Below are 24,448 nucleotides of genomic sequence, written 5' to 3' on the forward strand. Positions count from 1 at the left end.
ATACAGGTCATCAACAAAATTTTTATGCATATTTCCACACTCTTTTAGAACATTGAGAATAAATGGGAGTTTTGATTGGGAGATTGATTATTATTGAAAAAATTTCACATATATTTTTGGATATTTTCTGCATTTTGTGAGCGATTTGGTCTGGCATTACGGTTTTGAAGAATGAAATTTTCGTCAATTATGTTTCGCAATAACTGAGTGATTTTTTCAATAATGTTATCTGCGTATATGGTAGCAGTCATTAACTCATAAATATTGGCAATATCATTTTAAAGTCTTCTACTTTAGAATGTATAATATATATGTCTGAATTGCCGATATAAATGAGTCAGATTAAATAAATTATTAGAAGAGTTTTTTACTAAGCAACAACATTTTTGTTTAATTTAGTAATATTTTGTATTTTGACAACGACATCCGATTTGGGCGTCGAAACCGTAATAAAATCATTTTTTCAATTTAATTATGGCTTATTTCCCAATCAAAATAGTTAATTGTTTCTTTACCATTTTTTGGATTTTCTAGAACTGCTTTGCCAGTTCAAAGGCAAAGTGTTAGCCTTTGATTTGGCGAATAATTGTGGTGTTCATATTTATTTTACTTCTAGTATGAAACTTAAGTGGAGATATCTAAAGCCGCATCCTCACTGGTAACAATTTTTGACGAACCAGCTGTTCGTCGCAAATATTTGCGTGCTCGAAGTAAATTGTGCTAATGTGAACGTGTTCGTCGCACAAATCGGACGCAAGAAGATTCGACGCACACGCTCCATTGGTTGTCGGTTTTTGAGCGAAGATCAAAGGATTTGCGTCGCATACGGTTTGCAGTGTGGACGCTTTTTTGGTACAGAGTGTGTTTTTAAGTTCCTCTACACAACCTGAGCAGACGCGCACAACGAACGATAAACAAATTAACAAATTTTCAATAGTCGAGCAGTTAAATTTGCGACGAACCATAAGTTCAATATGCACGTAAAAATTTACCAGTGAGGACGCGGCTTTATAAAAACGAATTGTACATGTTATTCTACAGTATATTTAATAATTTACAATACTAATCTATATATACATGTTTCCAGATCGGCCTTAATGATGGAAATGGAAAAGTTTGGCATTAATAGAAAAAATCGGTAGTATTGGAACACTGTGATTGGGAAAGCTAGTGAAGTTCCTTATTGTACATTTTAAGTTTAAGTAAGAAATGTTCTATATTTTTAAAAGATTGTAACTCGCTTTACAGAATCCAATTATTGTGATTATATTTTTAAATAATTAAACTTGAGAATTATTTTCATTTTTCTCCATTGTTTCCTTCTCTTCTACTTTTTGGAGGGAAAATCCTTTTATTCTGTATACCTCTGCTCCTTGAAGATTTAAAGTTTTAACCCATTGGTGACCTACAAAAATATTATTGAAGAATTAAATCAACTAAATGATAAGATGGCTTAGTTGAACTACGGTGGGATGTCAGTCAATATAGTAGAGAATCTGATATAGGGTTGAAATGCACCGATCTGTTTAATGTATAAAAATTATTGAACATGTAATTTAGTATGTTAACAATTATAAAAAAAATACAAGCGGTACCCGATCTAATTTTGTTCTGATTATAATTAATTAATAATTAAAAAAATCCTTTTTTTTTTAAATAAAAAAATCTTGGCCCGGGCAGATATTATTTCCGATTTTTTGGATCATTCTAAACAAGATATTTTGTAATTTTTCTCTAAGGTATTAGTTCACTTTAGAATTTAAAAAAAATATTTTTTGCATTTTTTAGTACCTTATACAGTGGAACCCCGATTATCCGTGTGCGGATTATCCGTGTTATGATTTTCTATTACTGAAATTGCATTTTCGAGGTTTTATCAAAATAGCGTCACCGTAAATCACTGGACGGAAACTCTATTGGGACCGTGCAAGTTCGGCAAAGCGACCTCTATTTCTACGCTCTATACTTTTATTCGCACTTTTAATTATATTGGCCAATTATATTAGTCCTGGTTGCTGGATAATTGTCAAGGCCATAGTCCAAAAAAATAATAAGAAGAAAAAATAAGATGCAGGTTATGTTAGGCAAACGTAAACAATTGTATGTAGTAAATAAAATTAGTTATTAAAATGCAGTACTGCAAGCAAAATACAATTAATTAAATTTACCTTTATATAATAATTGCATATCATATCAATATTGTGGAGCAATATATAATTTTTCTGCTTCAATGACAGAAGGTATGAAATATACGTCAATTTGACAATTTCAATTGACAATATGAATTATTTAAGATAGTTGCAATATTTCTCCGCGACTCGCGCACGGTCGTTTCTCGTTTCCCTTCCAAGTACTTGCACACCGCGAATACGCCGAGAGGGAGACTCATAATGAAAGATTTACTTTTTCTGTTATCTTTTTATGGTAGGTACATATGTATGTATGTATATGGTAGGTACATATGTAGTATATATCGATGGTTTAAAACACTTTTTGTATGTCCGTGAATGTACTTTTTGAGAAAATCGATTTTGAATGTTTAAGCTCTTGTAGAACAACGTTACATTAAATATTAAACTTTACGTATTTTTTTTTATGATACGTCATTAAATAAACATTGAAATGAGCAATAAAAGTAAATACCTTTCCTCACAAAAAAAATTAAAGACGTCTTTAAAAAAACTATGGACATACAATGGTTGGCAATAAAAGTATGGACATTACAATAAGTGTACATCATGATTTTGATTTAATTATTGGACGTTTTATGTAAAAAATAGAACATTAATAAGTGCGTTCGCGGGAGCCTGTCGCCGACTAGTCGGCGACAAATTAGCAGCAAAACGCATGCGCACTTTAAAATAATATAAATAATATCTTTAACAGATAAATATACAAGGTATATTTGCCTAGTATAATTTAATTATTAGTTAATAATATTAATTAAAAGTAAATATACCTTGTTTATTTATCTGTTAACAGTATTATTTATATTAAGTGAGGTTAGAAATTGTCGGCGACAATTTGTCAACTGTACCCGCGAACGCACCTAATGTATTTATTCATGTTAACACAATAAAGAACGTCAACAGTCTATTTCACTTTCAGAAGCACTATCTATTGGAACTATGTCTTGCAAATTGCCTTTAGTCGGTAGAGAATCTATCGCGCCTTTATAGTCTTTGTCTAGTGGTATAACTCAAACATTACACAAGTATAATAGATCTTTTTTTGCCATGAATATTGGCAGTAGCTTAGAGTATATTTTTTTCAGTCTTCCCAGGTAGGTAGAGGCTTCTACCATGTAGGTGATTTTCTTGTACCCCTTCGTGTGGCTGACACATCCAAATAGTAAAAATCTTGTAGTAGAAATAAACTGATTTGTGTTTTTCTGTGCCATCCTGTCGATAGTGGCATGAATTGAATCTGCTGCTAAACACGCAAGGCCAGTTTCCATGAATTTTAAATAAATCATAAATAACGTGGAATGAAGTAAACACTTCTGTTGTATGTAGGCATATGAATTTATTAAAATTCTTAAAATTTATCCACAAAGGAGTGGAAGTACAAAACGTTTTCGGTCAAACTGACCATCATCAGTGTAAACCTGGAAATAAGTGAACCACTAAGATTAAAAAGCAAAAGGGTCAAATTTTGACAGTTAAAAAAATAAGAAGTGTGGTTACTTACGTCCAGTGTACAAGTAATTGTAACTAGCCACTTCAATAGGTGTAAAAACCTCTAAATTCGTCGGCTTAGAGACACAAAAATCTAACTACATTTCACATTTTGAAGTTCAATCTACGAAATTCTACGAAATCTCACTGGGGTTTTAGGTGTTCAGAAAGAGGTGTACATTTCTGTGTCACTAAGCCGACGAATTACATTATTGTTACATTCTATATTAAAAAGTAGTCGACATAAAGTCGATGTCTTAAGATTTTAAAGATCACATGTGAATGTATTTCATCAATGTGCAATTTTCGAGCAAGGATGAAATACATTCACATGTGATCTTTAAAATCTTAAGACATCGACTTTATGTCGACTACTTTTTAATATAGAATGTAACAATAATGTAATTTAGACGTTTTTACACCTACTGAAGTGGCTAGTTACAATTACTTGTACACTGGACGTAAGTAACCACAATTTCTTATTTTTTGAACTGCCAAAATTTCACCCTTTTGCTTTTTAATCTTAGTGGTTCACTTATTTCCAGGTTTACACTGATGATGGTCAGTTTGACCGAAAACGTTTTGTACTTTCACTCCTTTGTGGATAAATTTTAAGAATTTTAATAAATTCATATGCCTACATACAACAGAAGTGTTTACTTCATTCCACGTTGTTATATTAAAGGTATACAGCCAACTACAGGGTTTACCCCTTTTTAAAGTTTTAAATCATAAATATCTAGATTAGACGTTGTATTGCATTTACCGCATGTAATATTCAATTGTCATATTTTTGTTACGATTCTGACCCCTGCAAGTATCGGAAAACTTTGACAGTACTAGGAACAGGATGCAATTTCAGACGATTCTTTTCCTCCATTTGTTTCGTCCCAGGTGTCCCAGCTGTAGGAGATTTGAGCATCACCAGCGTAGGGCATAGATAAAACTGCCTGCAAGTAAAATGAAACAGATCGATTATACCTTTGTCATCTATTTACCGTTTCTTATCATCACCATTCATTTTAAGAGAGTCAGTTTGTCTCTCCCTTTTTATGATCTTCAAGGTCATTTTCTAAGGCGGACTTGTCTGAAGCGTTTTTGTAACTATTGCAGAGAGAACACTGATCTTTTTTTGGTTTAAAAAAATTTAATGGAGATTATTTGCTATTGAAAAGAGATCTGTATACATTTATTGTACACTTGGGTATATTATTCTCCTGACCAAATTGTTCATACAGTCAAAGACAAGTAAAGCTTCTTTAAGTTTTTCTACAATAGTGACTTTCCATATGAGGAAAGGAATCGATGTGTCCCTAAGCTTTAACAATTATATTTGCATCTGTAGTATTAGGAGCCTTACGGCCTTTTCTTTTATCTGTCCCTACATAGGCTCCTAAATTTTATCTCGTGATCTTTAACTTAATGCTTAAAGTCTTACGGAAAAACTTAAGAGATACTCTTCGATTTTCGGTATTTTCGTCCGGTAAGTACTCGTAATAACACTTTGAATAATTTTTATGTCCTTCAAAGTTTTCTATCTGCAGTCTAACTTCTGTTATTTCTAACTGCAACAGTTTATAACTTCTAGGACGTTTTTCCATTAGTGTTATCGATAAAACATAAACAATAAATTCACTTGACACCAAAAAAGAAAACTTTCAACAATAACCTCAAAAAAAACACACCACACAAGGTGCTAATGTTGACATACAATGTTCTGCCCTTAGTCTTTTGATACTGCTAAGAGCACAGATATTGTATATGGACATACAACAATTGTTCCCTTCATAATACATTTTTGAGCTTAATTCACAGTTTTGAAATGTCATTTGTACCACACCAAATACTTTAGGACATGCAATGTCTATGCAGGATGATAGACTGCTAGGAGGTCATCAAGGTACAGTGCATAACTCAATAATGGAAAAAAGTGGACATGCAATAAGTGTGCTTTAACCCCTTCGGTACGGTGATGCACCCGTGTGCATCATGCTTGACTGTCCGGTCAGTACGGTGATGCACACGGGTGCATCATGAGTTTTCGTTCGCCATAAGGCGGTGACACCATCTTCATCATATTTCAGGTATTTTTGTTCCGTCCGAATTACCTTATTCAAATCTAAAAGTGGGGAAACCACGCCCAAACGTGGGTGATGTCCAGAAGGAGATTAGATTTAGTTAATTTGATTGGGGATAAGGTTGTTTGGATGTTTGACTGATGGGATTGTGTGGGAGGTGAAGGTACGGTGCTGCTGTTTACATTTTACCTTACTATCCCTTGCAAGATAATTCGGATGGAATTTCCCAGATTAGGAGACTGGGACGATATCAAGCACAAAAATAATCTGGGAAATTCCATCCGAATTATCTTGTTTTTCTTTTTTACTAGTTTTTGTTTAAAATGGTATTTTATGGATAAAATTTAATTTAACTCACATACTATGTAGAATAATAAATTTAATAAAAATAGTTTTATTTCTAAAATTAAAGTTATTATTACATTAACTATAATTAGTTGTAGTGTGATACTGTATTTTAACCGACCGCGCGAAGCCGCTCGGTAAACGGTCGAATCCGTATATAGGAGCCGACTTGCCGAATGACGGTCCGACACGAAGGGGTTAAACCATCGATATGTACATATGTATTATATGTAAGAAGTAATGTTCGTATTATCCGTGCTTCTCAATTATCCGTGCCACGTCCGGTCCCGAGGAGCACGGATAATCGGGGTTCTACTGTAGTTTCAAAAATAAGTTCCTAAAATATTTTGGTATAATTTTAAATCTAAAATTGTCTATATCGGTCTTAGTGCATAATGTTGTTTTCGGCTCTCTTGAGGTGCTCGCGCAGCTGCCTAAGGGAAAGCGTATTTCTCTCTGGTAAATTAACGGTTTCCTTTATATACACTACAGTAGAACATTTTCGAGTTTCTCACGTGTTCTTAATCACAAATCATCTATCTCTAGATGCTCCATGACAACGCTTTATTTGGAAATGAAATTAAGCTTCCAAGAGATTTGCACAGGAACTAATCCAAACGGGAGATTACGAGAGAATTTCAAAATTTAATTTCACTGGGAATATTAATTTAATCACTCTACAGTTGCGAGGTGTGGCTAATGAAAGAAAGATTACTGACAAAGCTGAGAGCAACAGAAATAAATTTTTATAGAAGAGAAAGGATTACGAACGAATGCATTAGAGAAATAATGGGAATCAAATGAACAATCACAGATGACATCAACAAAACAACTTACCTAGTTTGGACATATACAAAGAATGAATGAATAACAAATACCAAAGGAAATACTGAAATTCCAATCAGAAGGAAAGAGAAAACGAGGTCGATTGAGAAAAAGTTGAAGCAAAGGAATAGGCAAACAGCTGATAGAAAGAAGCAGAAGGGAATCTATGAAACTACCGGACAAAGTGTCGATTGGAAGTCGGAAAATGGCAGAGAACACTATAAGCCGACATGTAGTAATAGTAGAATATGGTACAAGAGTGAAATACTCGTGTTTTATAACACAAGACATACAATTATTATTTCAACGAACTACTGAAACATGATAAAAAAACTGTAATAAACTTGCCAAGAATTTAGGCAAACGAAGAAAGAAATAGTACATACAATATATTACTAAGTCGATGCCACACATCTCTTAACCCATAGTCTCCCTATAGTACTTCAGAGTACCACCAAATTCTGGGGTCCTTATATCCCAGGTATTGAAGTAGATCTAATTTGAGAATTTTCAGTAGTAATTACACGAGAGCTCTAAAATTATCGATTTGTATCCCAAGTGACGCTTTGACAGTTTTTGACTACCCAAAGGGGAGTAAAATTATGACAAAGTGTCACGAGGGCAAAACAAATCAATAATTTTTAGGAGCTCGAGAATAATTCGGTAAGATCATTTCATGAATAAAACTGCCTTCTTAAATCTTTTAACTAATATTTTATTGACATCTTTGCCTGGATATTTGCTAAACCTGTTTCTTGGTGTTTTCTGTGACAAGTTGTAAAACATTAATTGTCATTCATGTCACTGAATGTATTTTTGCGTAGCAACAAAGTGTACAGGATTTATATTAGCATTCAAAAAATAAGAGTAATCCATATCGATTTAATTTTTAAAAGTCTCAAACAAATATTATTTATATGCATTGTTTTGATTTCGTAAATTGGGTGACATTGCTTCTGCAATGTAGGCCACTCGTTTTGAAAAACAACTGAGTCAGCAGTTATGTACTATTAGTATTTCACGGCCACAATGGTGTCGTCAATCATAACAAACAATTGGGATTTATTTATAGATACATAGAAAGTTAAGAAAGAGATCATTCATTATCTAGACATCAATATAGTTAGCATATAGACTTTGTCCACCAACTCGTTACTAACGTATATAGTGATTAAATAAACATAGTATGAGTAATTAGTGTATTCCTGACATCCAAGCCCTAGCAGAGGGCATCTGAAGTAATACTCAAGAAAAAATTATGGCTGTAATTTTTGGTTCTGTAGCTTTCTATTGGTCAGAATCTCTATGAATGAAAATCTATTAGTTATCAATTATCAGCTGATGTGTAATACTTTAAATATCTTTTAAACGATTTCGTTTGAATACACAATAAGATTTGGAGGTACTCTAAAGGATTCTTGGGAACAAACAACACTTTTAGCTTATTTTAAAAAGTTATAACCGATAAAATAAGGCTGACTTAAAAGTACCCTTGGTAAGTAACTCAAAAAAAAACTAAACTTGGTGGCAGACTAATGGTTAAAAAAGGCAATTAGAATTACATAATATCTTCTTGATGTACCTATCCATGATGAATGTTGGTGATCATCATGGCAAACTTCACTTTATCTGCAGCAACGATGAAAAGGTTCCGATTGAACCAGGTTCTTTAACCAGGATATTCTTCTTTCTGGACCTCGCTTTCCAAATATTTTTCCTTGCAGGATGGTTTGTAGGAGGGCATATCTGGATTCATTTCACATAATGTATCCAAAGTATTCCAACTTTCTAGATTTGATGGTGGTTAGTACCTCTCAGTTCTTCCCCATTCTTCTAAGGACCTCCTCATTTGTGACCCGATTACTCCATGGGATTTTAAGAATTCTCTGATATAGCCACATCTCAAATTCTTCCCATTTTCGGCACATATCTTCATTCAAGGTCCATGATTCAACACCATAAAAAAGGACAGAGAAGACGTAGCATCTCAGTATTCTTACTTTTATACCAAGAGAAACGTTGTGGCTCTTGAAAAAGGCCCCCATACGGTTTAAGATTGATCTACCTTTTCCGATGCATGCTCTTATCTCTTGGCTGTTGGTCCATTCTTCATTTATTATCGTGCTGAGGTAGTTGTAGTGCCTGACCCTTTCTACAGGGGTTTGGTTGATGTAAAGTTGACCTTCTGTTATCATTTTCTTGCTAATGATCATAAGCTTTGTCTTCTTTACATTAATATTGTTGACTAATATATGTGATTTTGTTCATGAGGACTTGTAGTAGGTCTTCTAAGTTGTCCGCAAATACTATGGTGTCATCTGCATACCTGATGTTATTTAGCCGGTACTTGTTTAGTAGAATACCTTTTTTAGTTTTGTGCAAAGCTTCAATAAATATTCTTTTAGAGTAAAGATTGAAAATTACTGACTTTTACATATTCAGTGTGTTCACCGTTAACTCTGAGGTTTGCAGTATGATTCCAGTAAAGATTTCTAATTATTTTCAGATCTTGGTTGTTAATTCCTGCCTCTTTTAGTATTTGCACCATCTTGGTGTGTTGTACTCAATCAAATGCTTTCTGATAATCAACCAGACATGTGTATACGTAGCAATTGACGTCTCTGCATCTCTGGAATAAGACTTGTATTGAAAAGAAAGCCTCTCTCGTACCAACAGCATTTATGAACCCGAACTGATTGGGCGAAATTTGACTTTCACATAGCTTGTAAATTCTTGTATGGATTACCTTTAGCACATTTTTTGGCTCCTGGTTTTTTTAGAAGTGCAATACCATTCTGTTGGTATTTCTGTAGAGTTGTATATTATGTTGTTAAATATCTTTGTGATTATTGCTATTGGTTCTGCTTGTATAATATCGGGGCCTGCTGCTTTGCCATCATTTAGCTGTGTTATTGCAGAATAAACCATAGATATATAATACTCTAGATTGCGCCCTGGCATCTTAAAATGGGTGACGGTTGCGACAGAGATAAATGAGCCTATTTGGTCAGTAGTCTCTTTTTAATTCAAGGGGAATATCGATGACGTGACTATGGTTCTTTTCATGAGGATTTTTCAGTGCGTCACAAATGATAGAAAAAAAGGTAAGTCCGTGATAATATACATTTATAACATTTATTCTAACATGACATTTTAGTTAAATCTGACAGTTGTCAAATTTTATTAGCAAATGGGCATAAAAACAAATCAATTGTCTTTATTGCATTTATAAAATGGTATTTTCATTGATTTGTATAGTCTTATAAATTGTACAGATTATATTCGTAGATATATTATATAATTAGTAAATAAATTTTTTTCTATTATAGCGCCATCTATCGACAACTAGAATAACTACCAAACTAGAATAATTACCAAAGTAATCACCGACGTGCCTTTTTTTCTTTCATATACATTTTAATGCGTTAGAAAGAAATTGAAAAACTGTGACGCACTGAAAAATGCTCATGAGAAAAAGCATATCCCACTTTATCGAGTATTATGTATTGACAGTTCGAGCGGGTGTTGACGATAAATGGTTTTTTAAAACCTTTTTTATTTTTAATTTAAGGCTATGGGTACATAATTCGCAAATATTTTACGTGTATCCCTACTTTTTCTGTCTTTACACAGAAAATTACGTGTAGTAAAATTCACACTGGTATGGATATGTAAACATTACTAGAATGTCATTCTACTTGAAAATGTCATCATTAATTTAAAGAGATGGGTTTTGGATGTTCTTGGATAACTATTATTTTTATAATTGCAAATTATTAATTCAGTTAATAAATGTGATAATTTCTTCACTAACTATGTTTTCAGTGATTGTAATAATTTATTTGTACAACAAAAACTAATAATCAATCGAGAAAAGAGGAAAAGTGTTAAAGTGATTTTTTAATAATGCCAATATGCCAATATAAAACAACAAGGTTTGTGGTGGGTGGAGTATACATTCCTCCACAATCTTCACGAGATACTTACAGTTTGCATTGTCAATCTATAGAAGATATTACCATACGTTACACTTCACTTAACATATACATATTTGGCGATTACAACCTACCCAATGCAACTTGGCTGAATGACGAGTATGGATTAATGGTTCAGTGTCCTGGAGGGGATCCTGCAATAGATGTTGCTCAAGAGTTAGGGTTTTTAAAATTCTTTCAACACATTAATGTTCCTAATAATCGTAATGTATTTTTAGATTTGGTTTTTTCAAATGTTAGGGAATTAAATGTATTGAAAGCAAAAGATCCTTTGGTAGACCCTAGCCAACACCATGTGGGTTATGAGTGTTTTTTAAACTTAGATTTAACTGATTCAAAAAATTTAAAATATGATGAATTCTTTTATGATTTTGTAAATGGAAACTACGCTGAACTCAATAACTTCCTTGCATCCATGGATTGGCAGAACTGTCTGGTTGAGGGTGTTGATAATTCTGTGGGTTTGTTCTATGATGTTCTGTTGACGGGGATAGCATTGTTTGTACCATTAAAAAGATTCAGAACATCTTCCTTCCCTAAATGGTTTTCCCACGAACTCAGGAATTTAACGCAGGAGAAAAAACGTGCCCACTCTATGTACATGAGAAGTCAGTCTGATGCTGAATATGTTAGGTTTTCTCGCCTTAGGGCTGAGTGTAAGCGTTTGTCTGATACATGCTTTAGTGGCTATATGGGTGGAGTAGACATTAGCTTAAAAAATAACCCTAAATCATTTTGGAAGTTCATTAATGACAAGCGATCTACTCATAGCTTACCGAGCTCTTTATTTTATTTAGACCAATCAGCATCTAACGGTCAAGATATAGCAAATTTATTTAAGAAGTTCTTTCAAACTGTTTACTTGCCTAATAATGGTCAGCTCCGGGTGCCCTGCTACCCTGAGGGTAGCAATGTAAGTACATGTATTAGACCTGCTGCGATATCCATAATTGAAATTTTTGACAGTATAAGTGATCTTCCCAATAAGCTGTCAGCTGGTCCTGATGGTGTGCCTAATTATCTTTTGAAAAAGTGTGTCTGTACTCTAGTCATACCTTTGCATTTACTGTTTAACAGGTCTTTGGCGACATCTATGTTTCCTGCTGCTTGGAAGGAGAGCTACGTTATACCTGTTTATAAAAATGGGCAAAAGGATAACATTGAAAATTATCGCAGCATATGCATTCAGTCTGCAATACCCAAGCTTTTTGACAGCCTGGTGGCCAAGCAGCTTTCTTGGTTGTGTAACGGATTAATTTCCGATTCGCAGCATGGCTTTCGCATAAAAAGGTCTGCTGCGACGAACTTGGTCGAGTATCAGTCTGACTTATTGTGTCAAATGGAGGATCGTAAACAGATAGATGCCATATACACGGATTTTTCGAAAGCGTTTGATCGTGTTGATCACCAAGTACTCTTGGAAAAGCTGGTGTCTGTGGGTTTTGATGTTAACTTTGTCGAGTGGATTAAGAACTCCTCATCGGGGCGTACTCAACAAGTGAAGATTGGTAGCTATTTATCTGACATTATTGCAGTAAGCTCCGGAGTTGCTCAGGGTGGCCATACTTCTCCGTTTCTTTTTATCATCTTTGTTAATGATATAAATAATTGCTTTTTGAATAGTAAATGCTTAATGCTAGCTGAAGATCTGAAATTCTGGAGACCTGTGGATGATTTGTTGGACCAGGCGTTGTTGCAGGAGGATCTTAATAGACTGCAGGAGTGGTGTGTTCGAAACAAACTTTTCTTGAATGCCAGGAAATGCTGTTTTATAAGCTTCTTTCGGAAAGTCAGTAGAATTGAATCAGGTTACATCATTAATAATCAGCCACTTGAATATGTATCTTCCGTTAGGGATTTGGGTGTTGTTTTGGATGAGAAGCTTTCTTTTGTGGAGCATATAAATGCTGTATCTGTGAAGGCATCTAAACTTTTGGGATTTGTTACAAGAAATTGCAAATTCTTCTCTATTGAATCTACTAGGCTTGTTTACTGTAGCTTAGTAAGGTCCCTCTTGGAGTACAGTTCTGTGGTTTGGTCACCCTATTTCCAGACTCATATTGATACTATCGAGAGAATACAACATAGATTCTTGAGATCATGTGCTTACTATACACAAACTATCATTGTCAATCACGATTATTCTTTTCTTGAACAACAGTTGTCCCTACCTCCACTTAAGGTACGCCGTGACATAGCAGGTGCTGTTTTCATTTTTAGGATCATAAATGGACTTATAGATTCTCCCAATCTTTTAAGTCAGATTAATTTTAATGTTCCTTATCAAGCTCTCCGTTACCATAATATGTTTAAAATACCTTTCCATAGAACATTGTATGGCGTTCACAACCCACTTGATAGGTATATGGGATTGTTAAATAATTACGAACTTGATTTATTTAATATAACTCTAAATCAATTAAAAAGATCTCTTGCTCTGTGATGTTATTTTTATACTCTTAAGTGTTATGTTTGTATGTTGTATATTTTTTTGTAGTCAATATTTATGTTATATATTAATTTTCGTGACATATGAAATTTTTCAGTGTTTTTATACTTTTCTAACTCTCTATTTTTTAGATTAATTAAGTCATATTTAACACATTGAATTTATTATTACCTTTTGGAAATGTATTAATATTTAACTGTAATTTTTCTGTTAATGGGGTTATCCCGTATAATAATAATAATAAATAAATAAATAAATAATAATATATTGTTATGGAACGCTTACAATTTTGAACATCTTTAACTACAAAATACTTGGATCACAGAATATATTATCCTGATGTATTCTCTGCTTGGATCTTCCACAAATAATACACAATAAATAACTTTTTATTAAGTTCACATCTTAAATCAATTATTTATCAAATACACTATATATCAATAATATTTAATCAATAACTCAACATATTCCCGATGCAATGTCAAATATTTAAAATTGTCACTGATTGTCAGTGTCTGACTGACAATATATGCTGACAATATTATATTCGGCTGAGTGCGTTGTAAGACAAAGATAGATTTGGAAAATATTACCACGGCATTGTGTTCATTTTTTTCGAATCCTGAAAAAACCAATAAATATTTTTGAAAAATTTAAACGCAGAATGAAAGACTAAATTATTACAGAGGGCCGAAAGTCCCTTAGAATAAATAAAAAGTTTATTTTGAATGATATATTTGAAATTAAAAATCACACTAAATTTTCTCTTAGTTTTTCACCCCTGTAACTTATTAAAATAAACATTATAGAAGTTCTCAGGGACTTTCGGCCCTCGCTAATAACGTACTTAATCTTTCATTCTGCGTTTAAATTTTTCAAAAATACTTATTAGTTTTCTAAGGATTCGAAAAAAATGAATCCCCATTTGAATAGCATTGCAACCGAAAATACGTACCGATCCTCTTAATCAATATTGCGTTTATTAGATATTTTTACATCTGAAAAATGGATCTAAGTAAATCTAGCAAATAATAAATGTATGTACAGTAAGTTAATATTGGAATACATACTATAAATCAATATAGGTATGTATTGTTAAATTATACTGGTAGTATAATAATAATTACCAATCAATATTAGCATTTTGTGGTTTTGATTTAGTATAATCTTCATATTAATAATTATTAAAAACTTTCTACTGCAAACAAAATACGTTAACAGTAAAATTGTACTTTTATTTATTTTATAATAAAAATAATACAAAAAATATTTAAATAGGTACTTATTCATCCTTTGAGACATAAAGTCGTTCGTTATTAATACAATAATACGTATAAATTCGGCCTTATTCGAATGATGTGAATAATGTTTGTTTTGCTTCTACCTTTTCAAAAAATTGTAACAATAGTTTCATAAATAAAAATAATGTCTAATTATAAGGTCCACAATTTTCAGAAACTAACTTTTTGAGAGGAATAGACTCCTTTAAGATAAACGTTGTGTGCAAAAACGACACCAGTCCAGTATAAAAATTAGGAACAAAACTACAATATAACTCTGAATTTTGATGTCATCCATTTCATCCATCTTTCAACTATATAGTTAGTTTTCTTTGCTCTTCTGTAAAATTAGGAATATGTGACTTGTGTTGTTTTTGAAATGACCGATTCAATTAATAAATCGATGGTACATTATGTTGATATTAATTATTGGTAATTTGTACGAATATTTAACAATTACTTTATACTATTCTACCATTAACTTATTAAAAAAATAACATTGTCTTTTATATTTTTAAAAATCTATAGGTAAGTACCTACACAGTTTTTCTTATTTGTTATATATTTCTTTGCATAGATTTACTTTAGAGATGTAATAATATCTAATAAACACAATATTGATTAAATTAAAAATAAAAAAAGTACAAGATTGTTATGGGATTCGAACCCTGATTATCCACGTCCAAAGACCAGTTCTCGTCGGCACCCGCTCGAACTGTCAAAACATTTAAATAATACTCTATACGCTGTGAGCTCGTACGTAGAAGGGATATTTACAAATTCGCGAGCGCCAGTAGTGACAAGTCTGTAAACGATTACTGGAAATTTGACATAAATGTCAAAGTGATTAATTTAAAATTAAAATTAAAAACATTAATTATAAAAAGTATTAGTTTGTCAAAGCTGTGTTATATATTTTTACCTTAAATATACAATACGTTTTAAATACTGAATTTAAGTTTTTTTAATGTTCCGTAATATCTAATTATAAATTAATATATTAATCTTACCGCCATCTACACGATAATTGTGAAAGGATCCGAAATAAGAAATTCATATTTTATCAATAGAACGTCAAAATAATTAGCAAAATCTTAAAAAAATCGATTATAATTTAATTACTTTTTTGCATTGTAAATATTAAGCGATAACAATTAAATAATAAATTTAAAAATTACCAGTGAAAGTTGATTAGTAATCCGCCAGGAGCGACACCAGCGAAGCTCACAGCGTATAGAGTAGGACAGTGACATCGTTGATACTCCCCTTGAATTAGAAAGAGACTACCGACCAAATAGGCTCACTTATCTCCGTCGCAATCGTCACCCATTTTAAGATGACAAGAGGCAATATATATCTATGGAATAAACTTCATGCATTACATAATATAATGATGTAAATATACAAGTGATATTAAAGGATGTAAGGGTACACTTCGAGAAAAATGTAGGAACTAAAACGTTATTTATATTTTTACATACCTGGGGACATATTCATCTCTTCCTCTGTCTTTAGACCATAATAATTTGCCCAATCCCCTTTACCTTTGTATATCATATAACCTACAAAACCAAAAGCATTCCAAGCTATAACTGCGTACACTACAGATAATCTTTGTTTCCATAATGCTGCCCTGTTTTCAGGAATTTCGTGTGTATTCCTCCTAACAAATCTTCTTAACCAGTTAAATCTAAACAATGACATCTTGTTTACATTTGTCTAACCTAAAATTTTCCTTTTAGGTTATATAATTTTAACATTTTACTTCTTCAATTTTTATTCATTGATGGCCATCCTACTGAAACAATATTCAACCACAATAAAATTTATTAAAAGATACTAAAATCATAAAAATAAATAAACAATAATTTTATTAAATAATAAATAAATTTAAGTACAGAAAATTAATTTGTATCGTACTGTAAATTAAGGTAAATAACCCCCTCATCTATGGGTAAATAGCCAACCGTATCACGTATCGAACGATTGTGACATTTAGGCATAAATTGGTAACACTTATTTATGACATGACACTTGACACTGACACTTCAGATTTGTTGTTTGTTTACATTTTTTATTATGAATTTGTTTTATTTTTGTTGAGTGATTTCAATTCTTTGGTTTAAATTTATTGGAATATATATAAAACTAAAATAAAAAAATCACGTCACGAATCAAATGGAAGTCAAACAAGAAATTAGCGAAGAAACGTGTAAAATAGAAATAGAGTATAATGACATGGATGACTTTAAATGTGAAATACAGGAGGAATCCAATGAGCAAACTACTCATGACACATATGATGTTGGAGACTTAAAGAAATGCCCCATAAAAACTGAAATCGAACATGGAAATAAACTCAACCCATTTGAAGAAAACCAAAAAACTGAAAACGGTTAGTAATCATACAGTATGTCCCTGTAAGTTGTATCCATATTATGGAAAACTTTTTTATTATTGATTTTACATAAAAAAGTTATTCTTCATAAAAAGCTCGGCATGGTCCGAAACCGAAGATTTAACCATCAAATATCATTTTTTTTTTAATATTATACGAGGTATGTCAAAAAGTTTGAATTTCATTTAAGAGTAAAGTAGATTTATTTTTCACAATATTGAAAATTGCTATTATGAAAAGTTGTTTGGAATTAAAAACTATATTCTAGCATGCAATTATATCCTTCTAATTGAAAATTTTGGTTATAGTCTAGAAGATGTGCACAGCAATCGGAAGGTGGAAACACAAAAAAATCTTATGTATGTCTTTGTACTCACTTTATAATGCTAAAAAACTCAAGGCTTCTAGATTTCAATGCCTATTTTTTTTATAATTCTCATTTCAAAATGTTCTATTTTGGCATTAATTTTCAAATGTATCCTCCATCTTGGTCTTGATTTGTAGTTCTGTGGTTAAGGCCATGGTACAAAGACGCCAGGTACGATAGCCGGAATATCCGAAATTCGGATGAGTTTGCGCATGACGTCACAATGAGAGTGATTTTAAATATTCCCCATTTAAAACATTAGCGCTTGGAGCACAATTAGTCTTAAATTGGTTATAAAGAGTCATTTTAATAGATTAATATAATTTCTGTTTAACTATTTAGGATTTATTGAAATGTAGGTGTTTTATTATTTTGATTTAAAAATTTAATTAACAATACAATGAACAAAAATAAATTTCTAAAATAAATTTGTGATGTATATTCAAAAAATTTTTTGTATTCGTCGCTTTTTAAATAAATTTTACGAGCTTGTTTTTGATTGGCTTGTCTTATTTGGGACCAGTGTTAAGGAGGGGATCGAGCCATGGGCGTACATATAAAAATTTGTAGGGGGGCTAGACTTGAAGATGTTGCACATTACATTTTGTATACTTTGGATGACAATATATAGCAGGGGTGGCCAAGCTCCTTGATAATCCGAGCCATTTTTCAAAATTTGGAATTTTTCGCGAGCTGCAATAAAAAGGTATTAAATTTTTTTCTCAGTGTTTCGATTTCACGAATTTTAAAGTGAAAGAAAATGGTTCACATCGTTGTTTCAAATATGCAAATAATTCTACAAGCAGCCTTTACTATTTCAGAATTATTCATTAACCTTCCATCTTTTTCTGGGACGGCCTATTGATCTTCTACCATCTCTCAAAAACACTCTGTTTTCCTCTGATCTTACCACATGACCTGCCCATCTTATCTTGGTTTTGATATGTGTGATGATGTTTTCAGTACCTACCACACACAACACAGCCACTTATTCAGCTTTGCAGCGCCTTTTCCACTCTCCTGTCAATTTCTTTGAGAGCCAAATATTATTCTGAGAGCCTTTACTTTCAAATATCAGCCACTTATTTAGTTCCCGCTGATGTAGAGTCCATGTTTCACTTTCATATGTAACTTGGGCGAATAATTGGCATGTACGAAGTTGTGCTCATTAATAGTTGTTATGTTCTGCCCAGTGATACTCCCATATCACTGGTTCTGCCTAACTCTTGGTCTTGGATTTTTGGTTACTATAGCATGTATTTCGTCTTCTCTTCATTTAGTCGAAGGCCCAGACTACCTGTTTCTTCCTCGAGTTGTGAAAACACGTCTCTCACATCTTTTGTAGAATGAGCGAATGCACCTATATCATCAGTAAAGGCCAACAATAGTTTTGATCATCAATTCGCTGTCAGCTCAGATGATATTTTACTTATTAGGTACATATTCTAAGGCCAAATTAAATAGCAATGGTGATAAGAGGTCTCCTTGTCTAAGTCCTGATGTTATACTTAGTCTTTTATATTTATTTATTGTCAGTACTTGAAGACATTTTGAAACACAAAAATTAAAAGAAATTCTGGTACATTTATTGAGAGCCACAAATTATCCTTCAAAGAGCCGCATGTGGCTCACGAGCCACAGTTTGGCCACCCCTGATATATAGTTTAAAGAACCCGAAAAGCCATGAAGGCCACGCCCTCCCCCCACCCATATGTATGGGCTCTTATGAATCGAGCCTTCATTTAGTTGCACGTAAACAAATGAAAATAATTGATTATTAATGGTGTGAAACAAAATCACGAAACAAATAAAACACAAGACTAAGTTACAATTTTCTTTAATTTTCTCTTATTTCTCATATTTTCTTTAAGTGTTAGTTTAATTTCTTAATCCTAAAATACATGCGCAACCGAAAAAACAGGATATTGGTTTTGTAATCACATTCAATCTTTTCAGAAACATCAAGTCTTTGCAAATAATTTTTCCCTGACTTTAACTGAAGTCCAGACCCATTAAAATTATTAAATGTAGTATCCAGTTGATGCATTTTTACCACCAATTCTTCTGGAGGTTTCTTTAGGCGTTTATGCCTTCTTCGGAGACTTGGTCAATCCACGTGTAAGCGGAAGATATTTAATTACTCTATTTTTACCTGTAGCGATTTAAACAAAAAAAAAATTTCTCGTCTGAATAATTGTGATGGGCATTTTTGTATTTTTAATGTATTAGGTATATAGTACCCAAAAAACCCATTTGCAACCTGGCTGCTCAAGTGTCCCGACAAAAATCCTATTTCTCTGGACCAAAATGGCAGTAAGTATATACATGTGGCAGTATCTAAACAGGTATTTACCTTTTTTATTGCCCAGTGCCCAGCCGGGGTTGAGTCACTGTAAGATGATATTTATTTTTTATCTAATAACGTCCAGTCAGGACTATTGATAACTGATACGTATTTATGTCAGAATTTTGTTTTGAGATAGGGCAAAATTTGATGAATAAATAATTATTACTTTGGTCTTCAATATAAAATACTTACCACAGCAATTTTGAAATTAGCATAGGAAAAATATTGAGTAGGTATATACCGACATATATAGCCTAAAATGTAATTAAGAACATTGGATATAATTTATATAGTATATCAAATCATCAATATTATACATAAATTATATAGTTATCCATCTTTAAATTTCAATCATTTCTGTAAAATTCAATAATTTGTCGACCGAATGAAATTTCAAAAGTAATTTGTACATTAGAGAAGTTTTAAGAAAGCTCTACTTTATAAACAATAAATTTTAAACTATCAAACATCTCAGAATAATAAACTACAACAAACTTATTTTAAGATACCCTTCAGTTGTTTTTTAAATAAACTAATTTTGGAAATTTTTTCACACTAACAAGCCTACTGATATACTTAAATCTCACAAAAATCTCCCCAAAAGCTAAAAAATCGATACAACTTCCACATAAATGTATGTATTCCAATAGCGGCTACTCTCATTGTGACGTTGACAGAACGCGATCAGCTGATAGTCGCATGCGCAATATCGAACCTGGCGTCTTTGTACCATGGGTTAAGGCATGTCACTTTTCTAACAATGTTGCCATATTTTAAAAAATATTGGTTCTTACAGAATTTTTTAAGGATATAAATATAACCGACAAATTTCCAGTTTCCGTTTCCTGTTGGCCATGTTGCCGTCTAATTGATTAGGTACATTGTTTTATTTGGTACTTCATCGTATATTTATGATTTTTATTTCTTAATTCATCGTATATTAGCTTAGATCATTTTTTTTAAAGATTGGTGTTTTATTAGATTATTTTAAGAGTTATTTTGATATGGCTAGATAATAACGACAATGAAGTCTTCCGAAATTTAGCAACACTGTAACAACTGTCAACAAATTTTTGTTGGCATCGTTGCCAAATATTTTTTTACATATAGAAACGTGGATAATTTTGGTTTAATTGCTAGCTTGTAGATATAGTAACAATTGTGATAAGCTTTTATTTTAACATTTAAATTCAGTTTAATATCTCAGTGAAGTATGTGGTTCTTGATTATTACGAAAATAAATGTTCACAGACGGCTATGGTTTAATAAGATTTCTAAGAACATTTAAACCTGGCAACATCCTAATCAACCCTTGTTTTGCCGGAAATGTAGGAGTAGACCAACGGTTTTGACGGTAGGGTTGGACTTTGTAAAGCCCTTCCTGTCCTAACTTTCACTGAGTGAACCTGTCTAATACTCCAGGCTGTGGGTGAAAAAACGTGATATAATTCAGAAATTTTTGAAACCTATCAGGTGTTGTAAAGGACGATGCCAGGAATAACTTCTACTAAAATGTAACCAAAAATATTGTGTGCTTTTTTTTAATTGCGATTTTCATTTGTTAAATTTGCAATTTTTATTGATTTTTAATTTTGTAGCTTAGGATATTGATTTTAGAGAAAAACTTTTTAATAGAAAGTTGTAGTAAATTAAAAAACCTACAATTTGAGGTACGGTAAGTTTAATTTGGTTAATTGGTTATTGCAAAACAGCCTGCGAAAGGTCCAAAATGGTTGTTTTTTACAATTGAATTTTTTATTGTACAAATAATTTTTTTTATTTTTTAAAGCTTTAAAATGAAGATCTTTCGATTCCAAACATAAAAAAAATTGTAGAGCCAGATGAACGAATTTGTTGCTTAGATATTATAAATTGTTTATCCCAAGAGGTCAAATGTCCAAGGCTATCACTTTTTGAAAAAAAAAATCGTAGAAAGTTGGTGAAACGTCTAATCTCCTTCGAAAGAGTTATATTTTCATATTCTGATGTAAATAAATGCGTAAAACATTTTTAAACCTCTAATTTTTGGATTTGAAAATAAGGGGGCAAATTTCGTTATAAACATTTAGAGCTGAAGCGGCCCTGTACATCCTATGAGTTTTTAACTTACATATTATTGTTGCTAAAGATGAAACAAAGATTTATAAAAAAATAAAAAATTTCTACGACCAACTGAAGCCGAGATAATTTTTGGGTTTGAAAATAAGGGGGCAAATTTCGTTATAAACATTTAGAGCTGAAGCGATCCTGTATGTCCTATGAGTTTCTAACTTACAGATTATTGTTGCTAAAGACGAAACTAAGATTTATAAAAACATTAGAATTTTCTACAACCAACTGAAGCCGAGATAATTGTTTTTTTTTCTTAAATCATAGTGCCTTTATTTATAACAATTAAGAAATTATTTTACAGTGATTGACTAAAGAATAACTTATATTATCTTAAAATAAAAATTATTATAAAATATAATTACATTTAATTATTAAAAGATATTTTTTAATCGGTGCTTTTGCAAGCGGCCGAATTTTGCAAATCATCCGGCTCGCTTCAAATCCGCGTGCTCGGAAAATTTTTACCTAACTTGTATTACATTTTTACAGAAAACAATTTAATAATATTACCTTTATAATATACAGTCTATTTACCACTGTATTTGTTTTTCTTGATAAAGTTTTATATTGTATATTATAGTAAGAAGTAACATTATTATTATTATATTTATATAACAATGAAAAAATTAAAAATATATTTATATATTTCATATATATGTATCATTTTTGTAATATTATTTCTTCAGAAATGAAATTTCACATATAAAAGTTTATCAAGAAAAACAAATACAGTGGTGAATAGACTGTATATTATAATGGCAATATTATTAAATTGTTTTCTGTCAAAATTTAATACAAGTTACGTAAAAATTTTCGGACCGCGCGGATTTTAAGCGAGCCGGGCGATTTGCAAAATTCGGCCGCTCGCAAAGCACCGATTTTAAAAATAATTTTTAATAATTAAATGTAATTATATTTTATAATAATTTTTATTTTAAGATAATATAAGTATTTCTTTAGTCAATGACTGTAAAATAATTTCTTAAAATAATTTCTTTTTTATAAATCTTTGTTTCATCTTTAGCAACAATAATCTGTAAGTTAAAAACTCATAGGATGTACAGGGCCGCTTCAGCTCTAAATGTTTATAACGAAATTTGCCCCTTTATTTTCAAACCCAAAAATTAGAGGTTTAAAAATATTTTACGCATTTATTTACATCAGAATATGAAAATACAACTCTTTAGAAGGAGATTAGATGTTTCACCAACTTTCTACGATTTTTTTCCAAAAAGTGTTAGCCTTGACCTCTTGGGATAAACAATTTATAATATCTAAGCAACAAATTCGTTAATCTGGCTCTACAATTTTTTTTTATGTTTGGAATCGAAAGATCTTCATTTTAAAGCTTTAAAAAATAAAAAAAAATATTTGTACAATAAATAATGCAATTGTAAAAAACGGCCATTTTGGACCTTTCGCAGGCTGTTTTGCAATAACCAATTAACCAAATTAAACTTACCGTACCTCAAATTGTCGGTTTTTTAATTTACTACAACTTTCTATTAAAAAGTTTTTCTCTAAAATCAATATCCTAAGCTACAAAATTAAAAATCAATAAAAATTGCAAAATTAACAAACGAAAATCGCAATTAAAAAAAAGCGCACAATATTTTTGGTTACATTTTAGTAGAAGTTATTCCTGGAATCGTCCTTTACAACACCTGATAAGTTTCAAAAATTCCTGGATTATATCCTGAAATCGACCTATTTTTTACCCACAGCCTGGGGTATAAGTCGTAAAGCCGTAAAGCCAAAGCCAAGCGTACAAAATGGCGTCGTGTACCACGTGTGAAATAACATTCCTGGAGGCTAGTGTTATGGCAGCGGATAGGGAGAAAATTCTCACCTTTTTATATTCACACGGGGTACTAAAGAATACTAGAAAATGTGGTGGTTGCGGCAGCGTATTAAAAGTGAATACGGAAGGAAAGATTGCATCACTTGTTCATGGCTGCCGCAGAGCTGTATCCACCAGCCGAATAAGGGTAAGTTTATCATAAAAATACTATATATTATCATTTCGGATTATCGCATCATACGTATTTAAAATTCTTCAAATTCAAATTCTTATATATTTTACGTATTTCAAATTATTTTTTACTCTGTAAAAAGCAATTTACAATGTGGCAACATTGTGCATGTATGTCAAATTCCAATTATTACACATCTGCCTGGGAGTTCGTTTTGCAATTTGAAGAAATTATTTTTTTTGGGATATTTTTTATTTTTCTATGGTTTAATAGTATAAATACTGGTATTTATGTTTATTTAAATGCCTCTTATATTATTTTGTAAGCAGTTTTATATTTTTATAAGACTTTTTTTATGTAATTTCCGATATTTTCATGAATTTTGTTGTTTTCCAAGGATTTTTGATCCTTATTTCATTTTCCCTAACAAAATTCATGAAAAAAACACGTTTTTTTTTCACTTTTTTGGCTAAGTCCAAAAAAATTGCAAAAATTATGGATAACTATGGATTTTCAGTTATTTCAATTCAGATAACTCATTTATTATTAATTTTACGAAAAAAAGTGATTCTTAATAAAAAGTTCTTGCGTGGCCTAAAACC

At 31.7% G+C, this 24,448-nt stretch overlaps 3 protein-coding genes across 6 annotated transcripts in view; 2 read left to right on the plus strand and 1 right to left on the minus strand.

The window, feature by feature from the left end:
- Window positions 1-1,285, plus strand: part of LOC126880499 (protein salvador homolog 1) — a 53,185-nt gene extending 51,900 nt beyond the window's left edge. For both annotated transcript variants that reach the window (XM_050644380.1, XM_050644379.1), the window contains exon 8: window positions 1,088-1,285. In XM_050644380.1, coding sequence (XP_050500337.1) covers window positions 1,088-1,142 — 55 coding nt within the window. In that variant the 3' untranslated portion in view covers window positions 1,143-1,285. The remainder of the gene's footprint in view (window positions 1-1,087) is intronic.
- Window positions 1,029-16,455, minus strand: LOC126880501 (uncharacterized). Its single transcript, XM_050644381.1, has 2 exons — window positions 16,131-16,455; window positions 1,029-1,405 (listed from the first exon to the last, which is right to left on the minus strand). Exons 1-2 carry the CDS (start codon window positions 16,351-16,353, stop codon window positions 1,281-1,283), a joined length of 348 nt encoding a protein of 115 aa, XP_050500338.1. The 5' UTR covers window positions 16,354-16,455; the 3' UTR covers window positions 1,029-1,280.
- A 245-nt stretch (window positions 16,456-16,700) lies between these two features.
- LOC126880502 (zinc finger protein 664-like) overlaps window positions 16,701-24,448 on the plus strand; it is an 80,981-nt gene continuing 73,233 nt past the window's right edge. For all 3 annotated transcript variants that reach the window (XR_007696611.1, XR_007696610.1, XM_050644385.1), the window contains exon 1: window positions 16,701-17,044. Coding sequence is in view for 1 of the 3 variants with exons in the window: in XM_050644385.1 (XP_050500342.1) it covers window positions 16,828-17,044 (217 nt within the window). In the remaining 2 variants the exon portion in view is untranslated. The remainder of the gene's footprint in view (window positions 17,045-24,448) is intronic.

Source organism: Diabrotica virgifera, chromosome 2 (genome assembly GCF_917563875.1).
Source record: "Diabrotica virgifera virgifera chromosome 2, PGI_DIABVI_V3a".
Lineage (NCBI taxonomy): Eukaryota > Metazoa > Arthropoda > Insecta > Coleoptera > Chrysomelidae > Diabrotica > Diabrotica virgifera.

Excerpts from the sequence above, each read along its gene's own strand:
- LOC126880501 (XM_050644381.1), bottom strand. The coding sequence starts at position 16,353 with ATGTCATTGTTTAGATTTAACTGGTTAAGAAGATTTGTTAGGAGGAAT. Across the intron at positions 1,406-16,130 it reads AGAGATGAATATGTCCCCAG|GTCACCAATGGGTTAAAACT; the intron begins GTATGTAAAAAT and ends ATATTTTTGTAG.